The sequence below is a fragment of the Herpailurus yagouaroundi genome, unplaced genomic scaffold (assembly GCF_014898765.1).
Source record: "Herpailurus yagouaroundi ecotype Mexico unplaced genomic scaffold, PumYag 187, whole genome shotgun sequence".
Taxonomy (NCBI): domain Eukaryota; kingdom Metazoa; phylum Chordata; class Mammalia; order Carnivora; family Felidae; genus Herpailurus; species Herpailurus yagouaroundi.
Genome location: NW_024412418.1, coordinates 21,126,411 through 21,141,662, shown reverse-complemented (window position 1 = coordinate 21,141,662; position 15,252 = coordinate 21,126,411). Strand labels below are relative to the sequence as shown.

Sequence of the window (15,252 nt, the reverse complement as noted above, 5' to 3'; positions counted from 1 at the left end):
CACAAGTAAGCCACTTTTCTTAGCCAATCAGTATAAATGCCAAAATAGCCCACCGCAAGATGGGAAAAGATATTTTTCCAATCCAAGAATTATCAAATCTTTGAGCTGGAAGGTTTCAGAGGCTTTCTGCACAAAGACATAAATGGGCTTGAGTAGAGTCTGTGTCACGGCAATCTTTCAAGGAAGCCACTACCAAAAGAGGAACCAAGAATGGTTTAATTCTCACTTAGAATTTTAAAGTTCAATAATATCAAGTACTGAACATTTACCTGTTTGCTTTATTAATGGCACTAGCTTTTCTTTCTCTTTTCTTTTTTCAACTGCTGTCAAGAGCTTTACTACTTAATATAAAACTGCACAAAAATTTAAACCCACTAGAGGGGCTTATATTCTTGATTTGTGGTAAAAGAAGAAAATACGAAAAGCCTGCAAAAATGCATTTTCTTATGTACATTTTACCCTTCTACAGGGACAGAAATTGAAGGAAAAAAAAAAACCTTCAAAGCAAAATAGAATAAAAATATGCAGACCCAAATACTGCAAGGGCCAATAAATCCAACAGAGTTTCCTCTTTGCAGAGTTAGTGTTTCTACACAGACAAAGCCTCCAAGTGTACTTCTGCATTAAAGAAAAAAAAAAAAGGCAGACTAACATGGTGGTCTGCAAAAGGGTGGTGGTTTTGTCCATACTGATAGTGAAATAACAGTCCAATCATGCCGGGATGGCTACTGAAACATCTAGTTTGCAGAAGGCAGTGGAAGTCTAAAAGGAAATAAAATATGGAAGAACAGAGCTGAAGAAAAACTGAAAAGGAAGAAAAACAAGCTGATGAACAGATCTTTGGAGACGCAGCAAGCTTATTTTCCTTTTTAGAAATAATTCAGAATGACCTAGAATTCGCTATACAACACATGGTAGATTCAGTGACATTGGTTTTGCTTCGATATCTTGAAATCTACAGTCATAAGCTCTAAAATCTCAGAATTAAAATTAAATATGTCTCAAATACAGACTCCCTATTGCATAACTTCCTGGTTAGCCATTTTGTATGCTTGTCTCAAAACATCTCCATGAAGGAAGTTTAAAAAAAAATAAATAACAAAACCTGTACTTAGAGCAGGAGACAGACTCAATCCGTAAAGAGAGGTGATCTGGTGGTTTCCCAGTTTCAGGATGTGTCTATCCTTTGTGGCCACACTTTCCCTTTGAATCTTTCTTTATCTCTATAAATGGAAGTATTTCAGATTTAAAAACCAAGTAGATGGGATCGACTTTATTTGTCAAAATTCTTTACCCTCCCCGAAAGTCAAGAAACCAAAAAACAAACAAAAAATACTACCTAGTTATACAACATACAACCAGGTTCTAAGAACAAATCCATATGGACAAAAAAAAAAAAAAAAAAAAAACTATCTAATTTTAGGTTGCCTTTTTAATGCTTGAATGCAAACAAAGAAATCTACAGAACAAGAAAAAAGTCAGCTCTAAAATGAAGTCAAACTGTCACGGACCACAAGACCAGTACCCTCAGGGAGTATATAAGAAAAAGAACTTATTTTTGAAAAGAAATGAGAGAGGAAAAGAAAAATACTCTGTGTTTACATAGGAGTGCAAACGAAAAGGGCCATTCAGCATCTCCACGATGAATTTCAGATTGAAAACATTAACAAAAATTATGGCCATGCTAATGTGCAGGCCAGTGATAAATCTCTAATGAGAACGAGTGGCTTACCATGAGAAAAAAATGTTTAGAATTTTTTTTTTTTCAAACAGCTAATGCAGCCCAGCTCCAGAGCAAAGGATGAATTTCTACCTTGTTAGTCAAGTACAGTTTCACAGAGCCCCAGACATTCATTCATTCACTGATAATACTCTTCCTCTGGGGTGAGTGTTAGGGGGTCATGTCTCTTCTCCCTCTCCACCATATCCCCGTGATGCCTCACTATTATATCCTTTTCCTACAGAATACTACTAATGATGAGGGATTTATGTTCTTAATTCCAAACAGACCTAAAGAAAAGAAACAGAAGAAATCTGAAGCTGCCAGACCAGAGTAGGAGACAATGACGCCAAAGGGCATCAAGTCCTGAAATTAAGAGAAGCCCAATGTACTATATGACCATAGATTTAATTAGTGACCAAGGCAGGACTACCATGTAAGTTCCCTGAAGTACTATCAAGTAGTCCACTACTGCAAGCTATTTTTTTACAAAAGTGAACCTGAAAATACTAGACAAACTTCCCTTCAGGTATAGGATGAAAAAGGAGGCGGCATCTTTGACACCTGCCCCCACCTTCCCACACATGTGCAAGTTGAATCATACTGAACAAATAAACAGCCTTTGGTCAATTCCTTGATTATAACATAAAATAAAGCAAGTGCCACCCAAAGAAGGTGGACCCGAAGAAAGTAGAAGATTTACATTTGTGTCAGCCTTTAGTGCAAATCTTGCAGACAAAGCAGAAGGACCTGTAGACACATTACATTTTTATCATTCTTAAAAAAATGTTTTTCTCAAAAAAGCATTACATCGTTGTTATAAAAATGAGTCAAACCACATACAAGCATATAAAATAAAAAGCGAAAGGTCTTTACCCACTACTCCCTCCCCCAATTCATTCCCTAAATAATCACCAGTAACACTGGTGTTCCTTTCTACATACTTGTATATTTTTTTAACCAAAAGGCACCGTTTCATAATTCCCTCCTATAACTTTGTTTTTGCATCTAAGGATGCCTAACATGGACCTGAAATAAACAGTTACTTCCCACCACAAAACATGGAACTTCAGATCACACAAACAAACAAAACCCTATAAGAATTGAGAATGGAATCACCAAGATACCCTAAAAGCTTCAGGTCATTTTTGACTCACAACGTCCAAACAAATACTGACAAGTACTATACAATGCAATATAGTAAAAAGAACACAAGTTGGGCTTGTCAGATTTTATACAACCAAGTATCTTCGGAAAGGAAGATGTTAAAGCGTATCTCATGTTCACCAGTTTGACACAAGACCATACAGACAAGATCATAAATATTATCACAGCATCTAGTTATCCATTGTTATCTTTCAGGCACTATATGTCATATGCTTTATCTCACTTAATATTCACAACTGTCTTAAAGGGTCGTTCGACCCATTTTACAGACGACAAGACTCAGTCATTTGTCCATCATCACTCACCAAACTAGTAACTGGCAGGATCAACACTTGTATATAGATTTCTGATCTCAGATCACATTCTCATCTATTATGTGAACATTGTCTTCATTCCCTAGCCAAAGCTCCGGCCCTTTGCACTCAATCCTGATTATAGTTAATTCTTGATGCTCCTGTGTTAACCACAACCATAGGTGAGGAGCCTAAGACATTGATAAGGGTACAAGAACCTGAGAACAGGCAAAGAGGAAGAAGGCCACAGTGATTTCACAGAGAATAACTAGGCAACACTCAGTTCACTGGATTCCTTCTCCCTTTAGGACTGTCACTCCCAAGGAGTAACTGGAAGTTAAGTGAGGTAATCCTAGGTTGTGTATAACCTTGACAGGCACCAAGAAGTCAGAACACCTGCCAACCCTGATAGCCAAATATCCCATTCAGAAAAGTTTGCTGGGGGGGCGCCTGGGTGGCGCAGTCGGTTAAGCGTCCGACTTCAGCCAGGTCACGATCTCGCGGTCCGGGAGTTCGAGCCCCGCGTCGGGCTCTGGGCTGATGGCTCGGAGCCTGGAGCCTGTTTCCGATTCTGTGTCTCCCTCTCTCTCTGCTCCTCCCCTGTTCATGCTCTGTCTCTCTCTGTCCCAAAAATAAATAAACGTTGGAAAAAAAAAAAATTAAAAAAAAAAAAAAGAAAAGAAAAGTTTGCTGGGAATGATTCCTTGAGGAAGGTAGGACAAAACTTACCAGTGACTTTCTTATTTATTCACTTATTTTTACTCCACTGATTTTCAAAATGAATTGAGACAGCTTAGAACAAAAAAATGCAGACTCAGTAAAACAATCAGTAAAAACAGCTAAACAAATAATGAGTATTAACTATGTACTAAGAACTCCTCTAGGAATTTCACAAGTAATAACTGCTTTAACCTTCACAGCAACCTTTTGAGATAGGCACTATTTTTATCATCCACATTTCACAAATGGAAAAAGAAAACACAGAGAACTTAATACATTTGCCCACAGTTGGTTACACAGCTAGTAAGTGGTGCAAACTAGGTTTTAAATCTAACAATCATATTCCACTAGAGATGTCAAACACCATACTACACTGCCTCCCAAAAACAAGTGTAAAAGAACATGAGCAGAGTGATATTCCAGGGGTGTTGACAACCGAAGACAAAGACACACAAAGTGACTAAAACTGAAAATAAAATATGATGTGAGCTTCCTAGCAACCAAGCCTTAAAGACAAAGGTGAAGAATTAACCTCAGTAGGGTGACCAACCCTCCTGGTTAGCACAGCACTAACGGGTCTCCCAGAATACAGGACTTTCAGTGCAAAAGCTGAGATGGCTGAATACCCTCCTAAAAAAGTTTTATAATATCTTATTGGACCTCAGATAATTAAAAATATACAAAATTCTTATGATGCTTTCAAACCTACATTGGTTCCTTCAGCGCCTCCTCCCACCAACATTAAAAATAGTAAATACTGAATGATTTTCTCAACATTCTGCCTGGGATGTTGAGGAATTGTAGGGATATGTGGGACTGAAGAAAATAATGGAGGGATTGTAGAAAAATGAAGTTCTGTTAATTGTTGGTTTTCAATCATCACATCTAATACTACATTCAAGAATCTGAGTAAGAGGGGCACACAAATTCTTGGCTAAATTCTGCCCTGTCAACTCTAGCTGAACTTTAATATTCTTTCCCAAGGTCACATAGGATTGCTTCCTTTAAAAAAACCCTCCTTGAGATATTACCATTTGCAAAAAGCACAGACGGACCTAGAGGTATTACGCTAAGTATACTAAGTCAGAGAAAGACAAATACCATACGATTTCATATATACATATATATATAATATATATACGGGGGGGGGGGAGGGAGGGACTCTAAAAAGCAAAACAAAATCATAAACAGACCCAGAAATATAAAGAATAAACTGATGGTTGCCAGACGGGAGAGGGGTGGGGGATGGGCAAAACGGGTGCAGGTGAGTGGGAGATCCAGGCTTCCAGTTATGGAATGAATAAGTCATGGGGATGAAAGTAGAGCACAGGAAATATAGTCAATGGTGTTGTAATAGTATTGTACAGTAACAGATGGTAGCTACACTTGTGGTGAGCATAGCATAAGGTATAGAGTTGTCAAATCAGTATGTTGTACACCTGAAATGAATGTAACATTGTGTGTCAACTATACTTCAATTAAAAAAAAAAAATCTTCCCTATGTCACAGGCAGAGATGCAGGCCAGTGGTTCTTAGAAAGCTTGGTGACAGCCTCGTCAGAACTCACAGGAGAAACCAAATCAAGACCAAGTAGTAAATCTCCTCAAGTCACTTGAAACAATAGCTTTGAAATCAGTGATGATCTTGATGGAGATGGGAAACAAGTCTTATGTATCCCCCCTATAGCAACCCCTTGCAAATAAATGTTGTGTTAACAGCAATCTTAATCTCAGTATGTCAGAGCTAAAAAGATCCATAGCTATCATTTAGTGCAAATGTGTACAGATGAGTAAACTGAGGCATGGAGAAGAAAACTAAATTGCCAAGGGTGGGTCACAAAATTGACGTCAGACTACCTGAATTAAATGGGAAGTGAGAGATTCCTTAATTAAGGCCAAAAAAAAAAAAAAAAAAACAAACAAACCCATAGTTTGTGTGAAAGAAAACAACAGATCATTTAAGGGACCAGAATTGGAATTCCAGTTCAGGTGATCCATTACAGGTCTTCATGGACCTCAGTTGCAAATGAAAAAGGAAAGGAAACATTTTAAGGATCCCATGCAAAATAATCAACAACTATTCAAGTGGAAAAGACAAAGTATCTTCGGGGAAAAGGAACAAGCCTCTGCCATAACATGTTGAAAATTTCAGAAAAAATGAAGGAATTTTAGACTAAGTATTTTATGGATATTTTCCAGACAATATAAGTTTCTATTTAGAATAAGCCCACTTTTTTAATATAAAAGAAATGTAACATGATCACATGTACCCAAGAGACCTGCATGCCTAGACTGTGCTAGGGCACCAAGCAAGGAAAAGTCAAGCCAAGGAAAAAGTGAGCCAGCAGCTTCACGGTACTCTCACACCTTCGTACAAACACTCAAAATGTTAAGAAAGAACAGAAAAATTCCAATGAAAAGCTCCAAATCTAAGTCACAATATCTCATCTCAATGCACAGTCAAATCAATGGATCACTCAATCAACCCATCAATCAGTGTTTCTGAACAACTGTTACACGCTCTCAATCATTGCTTTTAGGAAATGAATAAGGGAGACAGAGATAATGATGCAGGTGATATGGGCTGAAATAACGACCAGGGGTGTTGTGTTGGGAAGGGGGGGCACAGTCAGTATGGACTAGGAGACATAAAAGAGGTTTTACAGATGCAGAGAGGCCTGAACTGGCTCGAGGTATTTGATGAGCAGAACATAAATGTGAGTGTCTCAGCCATGAGAAGGGATGAAAGCAATGGCACCAAGAAGGAGAGGCCCAAGGTGTGCTCAGGTGACCGTGAAGCAACTTATATGGCTGGAACAAAGGGTTCAGGTGGGATGACCTCAACAGGTGATAAAGGTGAAAAGGCAAGTGTCCTCTATTCCAAGGTGGGATGTCCAGTAAAAGGGCTACACAGCTATCCAGGCTACAACTACAAAACCCATTTCGCAAGCAAAAAAACAGTTTCAAAAAAGGTATAATTTGATCCTTGGAATTTCTCATGGCTAGATCTAAGCACATTAGTTGTAAGGTTACATGCTTTTTTAATATCTCTGTTCATTCACAGTTCACCAGCAGAATCTTATGGTCATGGATGAGTAAAGACTTAAGGTGATATTCCCTATCAGGCATCTTCCAAGGAATTGGAGGCAAAACAAACTTTCTTTTGCCTGAAAGGAACAGAATCCACAAAGTTCTTTGTGATTCTTTAATACAAAATGTCACACGAGCAGAACAGAGCTAAAGGTATCCTAAGTCCAGCTTGCACAAATTCTATAACATATTTGAAGAAAAAGAAATCATTAGGAGCAGAAGAATAAAAGGAAAATTTTGAAATGAACCGAGTTATTGTTCAGAAAAGCCATTTTAACAAAGGAAAATCTTATTCACCTTAAAAACTTTTCCTTAATATCATGTTAATAAATCCTTCATCATGAATATATTCTGATTTAAAGAAAGTATAAAATTCTTCAAAGATAGTTTAGCACTAACCATTTCCAAGGATTTCTTTCTCTTTTTCTTTTTTCCAGAAATCCCATTATAGGTAATTGAGTGGCTCTACAGAATATACTTGCAAAGTAACATCCTAGTATTTGCACTAATACCCAGGCAGTCAAGAAAGATCTTTTTGTTTGGCTAGTGTTTCTAAACTAAGGCGGGGGGGAGGTATGTGAATGTGTTCTGTATGTGGGGGGGGGGAGGGGGGCCCTACTATTTTTCAAATGCTCCAATAAAACAAATGCTAGAAAAAGAGGTTGTGACTTAGGCCCCAAGTTCAGTTCTGCCAGGAATGGAAAAAACAGTCAACAGAGCTCTAACCTCCTTTCTCTCTTGACTATACAATGGTTTTCAAAGAGGTTTAGTCCTACTATGAAAGACTCACGTTAAGACACTGGAAGGGTCTAATAGAGAATGAACACCAGGCATTGAATAAACCAGGGAGATGATGACCTTTTGCCCCTTCTGATGAGAGCCCAGCACATCCTGTAGCAAAGGAAGAGAAACAAGCTGGTATGCACCAGGTGCTGCAAAACCCTTGCCTCTGGGTTTCTCCCACACTCTGTTCCTTAAACAGTTTAAAACTGAAACATGACTTAAATAGTATTAGGGAGCGAGAGAAAAGTACAATTCCTGGAACCGACTGTTCCACTGTCCCTTAATCCTTTGTTCTCCATATTGTTGGAGTCCTGCAGCATGCAGCACACGTTCCACCAGCAACAGGCAAGACAATGGATTTAGCAGTGGCTGGACAATTAGTCCCAATTAGGCCTATTTCTCAGCTGAATGTAAAGGGGTAGTGGGGTGAGGTGTGGGGGGAAAAACTACAGAAATTTTAAAGAAATATTTCATCATGGAGGCAAACAATGCAACGTGAAGCAAATTGAACCAGGGGTCAGAAGACTCTGCCAAAAGTCACTGTGTGGCAGTAGGCAAATACCTTAACCTCTCTGTTGTCCACAAAATGTGGGCAACCAACCACCACCTCTTAGATCTGACGATCTCAAGTCAAATTATGGTTGAAAGTACTCTGAAAACTGAAAAGGTTACACAGATGTAGAGTATTCCTCTGAGCTGTACTTGGAACCACAGATACCAATCTGTTTTACGAATCACGTAACTTTTATTCTCCCTGACAGAAGTCATTAGTGACTTTCTTATTTTACTTCTATTTTCTTGACTGATAATTTTTTTTTGGTTCACGAGTGATACTTACATATGTACATGTGGCGGCTGGAATCTGCTCTGGTTGATGTTGTAGTGTGTGAATGCCTGGGTGGGGTTTGAGCTGTACTCATCCACCGTTATGGTAACTTTGCCTTGAGAAGGAATCCCATGAGCCATCCTTCCTCCCTATAGGCATGAGCAATTCACAACTTTCCGGAGCAAAGGATGGAAGCAGGCATGGTGTGTTTCAGCCAACCGCTGAACCCAAGGATCTACACATCAATACCACTGTGCATTTCTGAAAAAAAAAAAAAATTATAAAATGAGAACAAAGAAAAAGGTGTTTAAGAAACGTCAGCTAGGACACCGGGATGTGCAATTGGCTCAAGAAAAATCTTAATATGTGTTGTTGCCTCGTGGATACAACCTTTTCCAACCCTCACCCTGCAGGTACTTCAGAGTGGACACTGCAGTCCATCTAACACTGCTGGCTGCTAGCAAATCACTTCAGCGGTGTTCAAACTAAGATTTCCTCTTTAATTATAATTATGGCACTTAACATGAATTACGGAAGGGGCATATCCACAGTTGCCATGGTGTCTAACTATAAATGGTTTGTGCTCGAAGTGGAGAATCTTCCAAACCTTCCCTGCTAATTGGAATGTTTGGTCTGTACAGAGTTGATATCATAGAATAATTTGAAATCTCAATGCTTAACACAGTCATATAACACAATGACCAGTGTAAATTTAAAATGCTGCACTTATAGGGGCGCCTGGGTGGCTTAGTCGGTTAGGCATCTGACTCTTGGTTTCAGCTCAGGTCAGGATCTTACAGTTTGTGGGTTTGAGCCCTTTGTCGGGCTCTGTGCTGACAGTGTGGAGCCTGAGCACTCCTGCTCTCTCTCTCTTTCACAAAAAATAAAATAAAATAAATAAAATAAAATAAAATAAAATAAAATAAAATAAAATGCTACACTTACAATAGATACCAGTGTGTAATTATAATACATAATATGTGCATGTTACACATAATTTTTTCTTTCACAAGCAGTTCCCCACAAACGTAGGTGCTCAACGCCTGGTATACATATGTACTCCACTCTGGCCAAGAATCTTATGGTAAGGCAAATCGTTCTTGCTAAATGTAATATAATTTCTTTAAACACTCCAGTCACGTGGGGGAAAGTTAAACACATTTAGGCTTGGACCACGACTCTGGATGCATTCATTATGGCCCCTCTTAAGAGCCCAAAGAGAACACTGAAGGGGGGCAGCCATTACATCTACCATCTCATTCTGGCTTGGTGCTGTATAATTCTCAGTAGTTGGTTTCATTCTTTCAAAATTTCCATTAGTTTTTATTATTTTTATAAGTGTCAGTATATTATTTGCTGTGCCGGCTTCACAAATGAGGATGTTTATTTCTACAGTAGGTATGCAAAGACTGAGAGAGCAGATCCCTGCATTGAGGCTGTTGCAATTGATCAATGCAATAGAGAAGAAGCGGAGAGCATGCTCCTTGAGTAACACTTGGGCGTAACCCACGTTCTTACTTTAAGTGCTCCACATCAGAATATGTTTGCCATGTGCCCCATTAAGATCCGGGAATCTTAGCTGCTATCTCAAATAAAAAATATTTAGAAAAACAAGATTAGATTTAAATTTGGCATGAAACACCTTAAATATCAAGCAAAAGGCAGATGGCCTGCCATAGGCCATTTATTTTATTATTTTACAACCCGGGGGTTGTGTAGTCCTCCATATGCTAGCTGGGCTAAGAAATTCCACAGTGTTCCGCTCAAATCACTGCCTTCTTCATATTAGCAAAGCAAGCTAAATAACACCCACCTTGCCTTCGTTCCTAATGCACAAGGCCACTGCCAAAAGATGAATCCCTGGTGTTCTGGCATTTTAAACAAAGTGTCACTTTGGGTTCTCTTTCTTCTTCCTGACTTCATGGGAGGTAGAAGTCCTTTAAGCACCAGATGATAGACAACCAGGCCAGTAGGATTAACTAAATTAAAATCTTTCCCTGCTCCTTTGATGCAAGATATCTATGAAGAACTGCTTACAAATCATAATGTAGCAGTTTTCATACCAAGTTTGCAGCTGTTTCCTTAATTTCCCCCACAATTATATTTTACTGTTATTTTGCATAACAGTAAAACACAACACCTGCTTCAAATTGCAGTCCTGTTCTAAGTACTGTAATTCTCTTTTGAGACACAAAGTACCGAGACACTACTGAAGCGCAAAACTGCATAATTGCGCCACGCTGAAAAGTAAATACAAATGAAAACATCTTCCTGTTATAGAAATGACTGTCATTAAAAAGAATGTTAGCCATCAAAGCACAGAGGGGAAAAAAATACGCATTTTCAGACTGCGAGAACTTAGTGTTTGCATAAATTAAAGAGTGGTGTAAAAATTACATGGCAATTCTTATGTTCCTGCCATCAATGTCTATTGTGTGAAATACAAGAGCATTAAGAAGCAAAGGAAACAAAATTCATGTCTACACCACTGTGACCTCTCAGTCACAATCTCTGCACTCTGCCACAACCAGTTTAAATATTTCTGGAGCAAACTCACTAATTAAGCTAAGCAAAACGGCCTAGAAATAAAATTTACACACCTATTATGTAAATATCTAGGCAATGACTTAGAGTAGTTAGCATTAGACCCTCCCATTTGAAGCAGAGAAGAGAACTTAGAAGGTGATCAACTCACAGTCCTAAACAGTCCACTTGACCCTAAAGTCCAACTAGGATTGCCTTTTCTATCAAGTGAACATCTGTACCTCTTCGCACCTTTGCCCCAGCAAGACAAATAGAATATCTTTTCATCAGCAAGCACAGGCCCCTGTAACTCTGACGGGCTAAATGGGTGGCTGGCATCTCATTTGAATTCATCTTTACCATGTTCTCTTTCAAATGTTTTATCGAAAGAGTGCACCTGCAGTGTCTACCTTCTTTAATCTGGAGTCCTTTGAAGAAACTGTCAGACTGAGGCAGAGAGCTTCAAAACTTTCACAGGAACCTTTACAGACAAGTCAAGAAAAGGCGTACTCTTTAAAATATTGTGTTCACCCCTACTCGCATCACAAAATGAACATATCCTAAGATATTAAACAGCAACACACAGAAGACTTTTTTTTCCCCTAGCAAACTCTCAGAAAGAGGGGACAATGGCCCCTCCTTTGACCTGAGAAATTTGGGAAAAGCTTGAAACAAAGCAGAATGATACATTGTCTAAAACTATCCAGAAGCTGATTCACCTTGCTTCACACATGTAAGCAATAAAACCTTCCAAATGATCAGAGTTTGGAGCATCTCATCCTCCTTACACATACATCACTTTTTACATATAATATCTAAAGAGAGCAGTATCCTTTTTTTTTCTTAATTTTCATTTTATACTTCAGCACATTTACTCCACAAAACAAAAGAACCTGGTACTAAATGCCAGGAATCCTAAAGAAAAATCTAAAAGGGACTGACATTGTCAAACATTCATGTTGATTGGTGCTAGTTTGATTTTCTCCTTAAAAAAAAAAAAAAAATCATGTGGGCTCATTTTGCATTTCCTAGACAGCAATCACGTCTGGGTCCCTTAAGCTGTGCAACTTGAAATGTTCTTTTTCAGGAATCTAGTTGGAAAACCTTTTAAAGTCGGCTGGCAATGAAAGGATTAAAAGCTGGGGAATTAAATAACTGTCTCCACCTCCTAGACACCAGAAGTCCAATTTACCAAAAGTTTCAAAGCAACAACTCATGACCTCTCTACCGGAGCCCGCACCGCACAGCCTATGAGAAAGGAGCCCGTGATTTCCTCCTTTAAACAAGGATGCTCCTTTTATTCACTAGCCCTAAGAAGATCGCCCGACCGCCTGGCCGGACTTTGGAACTCGCCTGCTCCAACTCCGCCAAATTTCGCTCTCTCCTCCCACTGCCGAACGGATCGAGAGCTTTCTCAACTCACGCCCCTACTCTTTTATGCCCACCTCCAGTTACTCATCCCTGTATCCCGGAGCGATGCCCACAAGCCTTCTCAGAGGCGTCTCCGCCAGGGTTTTGGGAGGGATGCACAAAGTTCCACGTGCCTCTGTCCACAGAGCGCCCTCCCTCCCGCCGCACTTACACCTGAACTTGTCTCCAGCACTGCGGACACCAGCCTGGCACATTCTTTCGGAGAGAAAGGGCAGGACTTTTCTCCTGCGCCTCTGGCAACGCGTGGAGCCTATATATGGTGGGGCGGGGGGCGCGGAATTCTCTACTTTGGATTGGTTTGTTTGTTTTAAATCTAGGGTGGGCAGTTGCGGGGGGAGGGTGTCCTTCAGCAACTACACACACACACACACACACACACACACACACACACACACACTCGCCCTGCCCTCCCGGCTCACGGCCGGCTCCTCCGGGCGACAGCTCCCCCTTCCTTCCTGGAGCACCAGCTCGCCTTACTCGCTCAGTCCCCCGTTGCCACCACCGTCGCCTCCGCTGCTGCCGCCGCTGCTGGCACTGTTGGAGCTGGCGCTCGCGGCCGTGGGCTCCGCTGGGCGCCTGTCTTTCTTTCTCTCTCTCTCTCCCCCAGCCCCAGATTGATTGATGACCACCGGCGGCCAATGGCTCTGACACCGCGCCATCCTCGCTCGAGCATCACAGCCCCACGCCCCCGACGTCAGCCTCGCGGGCGCATTGGCATCCCCGAACCCTCAGAGCGGAGCCGGCGCCCGGAGCCGTCACCGCCGCCTCCCTGCTCTCTGCCCCGGCGCTGCCGGGCTGCTTTCCTGGAGCGGCAGAGAAAGGAAGGGAGGGAGCCAGCAAGCGTTGTAAGGGGGTGTGGAGGCTACGGATTTCCCCCCCTCTTTAGAAATCTTTTCTTTGCCTTAAAGTTTTGTTTGTTTTTTTCCACCCCGACCTGTTTGTGTTTGTTCGTAGCATCTCAAATCAATTACACATTTTTCATGACCCGCATTTACACTTAATTTGGGGGTATGTTGGGGGGTGGGTGGGTGGATAGTAAATGTTCTATAAATCTGCCCCACCGGGGCATCCTTAAATTCTCTTCTTGTTGGTGGATTCTAACTCCCTTCCCAATCTCCGGAAAAAAATGCCCCTTCACCTCCTAGGCCGCAAAACCCCGGAATTCAAAGGCTTTACAAAGATAACCCTGTTCCGTGCAAATAGGCAAAGAAACTCCTGCCTCTCTGGAGAAGAAACCGGGCGGCAACGGTTACTTTTTCTCGTCGCTCGTCCCCCGCCGCCCGGCCCGGGTCGCCGACTCGCTCCGCAGGCGGCGATCGCGGAGACCGGAGGCGGCAGGGGACAGCGAGGTTGGGGCGCGGGGACAGGGTGAGAAAAAGCCCCGCGCGAGAGCGGCGCGCGCGCGGGCGGCCCCGGGGGCGGCCGCGGAGCGCAGACCCAGCACAAAGCTGCGCGGCGCCTTCCCGGCCACCGCACCTCGCTCGGGCCGCGGCGGGCGCCCGGGTCTCGGGCCAACACAATGCACCCGGGCCTAGGCCGGGGCGGTTCGAACACATCACCCCGGGACTTTCTAGTAAACAGCTCGCCTAGTCCTCGTCCCCACCCCCATCCCAGCCGCCTGGCTTTCGCTGATGCCCCTCGCGGACACCCCCTTCACCCCTGCAGAGAAATCCCGGCGAAGAAGGGAGCGGGAGGTGGGGACCCTGGGAGGTCGGGGGCTGAGGACTGGGGGCGGCGAGGGGGGAGGGGAGATGAGCAGAGGGGCGAGATGGGGAGTGGGAGGGCGACAGCTCCTGAAAAAGAATTCGCTTTCGCTCTGGGGTAGAAAATACGCCCTCCTCGGGTTCCGAATTGCCCGGGAAGCGCCAGCTTGTGCGAATGTCAGGAGCACCGGGGCAGCCGCGGTCCGCAGCCTCCGAGCCCCTCGCACGCGCCTCTGACAAGGCACCTCTCACCCGGGCTCCGCTTTGTGTGTGCATTTTTTTTTCCCTTCCTCTCGCGCGCGGCACCGGGCGCCCGGCCGCCTCCTCCCCCTCCCCCGCCCTCCGCCTCCCTTCCCGGGGCGGATTACCTTTCCCGGGCTGCGCTCCGGGTCCCGGGGATGCCTTCAGCGCCCAACGAGCTGGCGATCCATCGCGGAGCGGCCGGAGCCGGCGGGAGGCGCGCGGGGGGCGAGCGGGGGCGAAGAGGGGCGCGGGCGGGCCAGAACCTTCGACCCCGGAGGTCCCGCCGCGGGCAGGGGCGGGGGACCTGGGGGCGCGGCACGAGCGGGGGGGGGTGGAGAAAGGACGGGAGCAGCCTCGATCTGGGGAGAGAGCGAGCGAGGGGGCGAGGAGAGGGAGCGAGGGCGCGGCGAGCCAGAGGGAGCGCGAGCGGTGCAGTGACAGGGACTGCCACTGGGGTCAAAGGAGCACAGCTCCAGGAAGCAGGGCGGCTGAGGCGCCGCTCCGTGCGCGCTCCCCGGCGGGACCCCGCGCCCTCGCGCGCCGCTCCTGCAGCCCCGGCCCGCTCGAACCCGCACTGGCGCCCCGAGGCCCCGGGGTTGCAAGAGGAGGAGGGAGCTGAGGGCGAGGCCGGCAGCCTGCTGGTGCTCTCGGGTCAAGCAGGCAGCAGGAAGCAGAGCTGCAAGTTCATCACCAGGAGTGTGATCAGCGTAAAAATCATAGGGGACTGGGGAGGGGGGTGGCTACGGAGCCCCAG

General features: G+C 43.7%; 1 protein-coding gene across 4 annotated transcripts in view; it reads right to left on the bottom strand.

The window, feature by feature from the left end:
• The window catches only part of MPPED2 (metallophosphoesterase domain containing 2), a 176,462-nt gene extending 161,457 nt beyond the window's left edge, over positions 1-15,005 (bottom strand). For 2 of the 4 annotated variants that reach the window (XR_005796937.1, XM_040495552.1), the window contains exons 1-2: positions 14,624-15,005; positions 8,611-8,859 (exon numbers count right to left, since the gene is read on the bottom strand). Coding sequence is in view for 3 of the 4 variants with exons in the window: in XM_040495552.1 (XP_040351486.1) it covers positions 8,611-8,738 (128 nt within the window). In the remaining variant the exon portion in view is untranslated. Of the gene's footprint in view, positions 1-8,610; positions 8,860-10,411; positions 10,435-12,703; positions 12,812-14,623 lie in introns of those variants that run through there. The other 2 variants (XM_040495553.1, XM_040495554.1) reach the window with 2 other exon arrangements.
• Between the last annotated feature and the right edge of the window lie 247 nt (positions 15,006-15,252).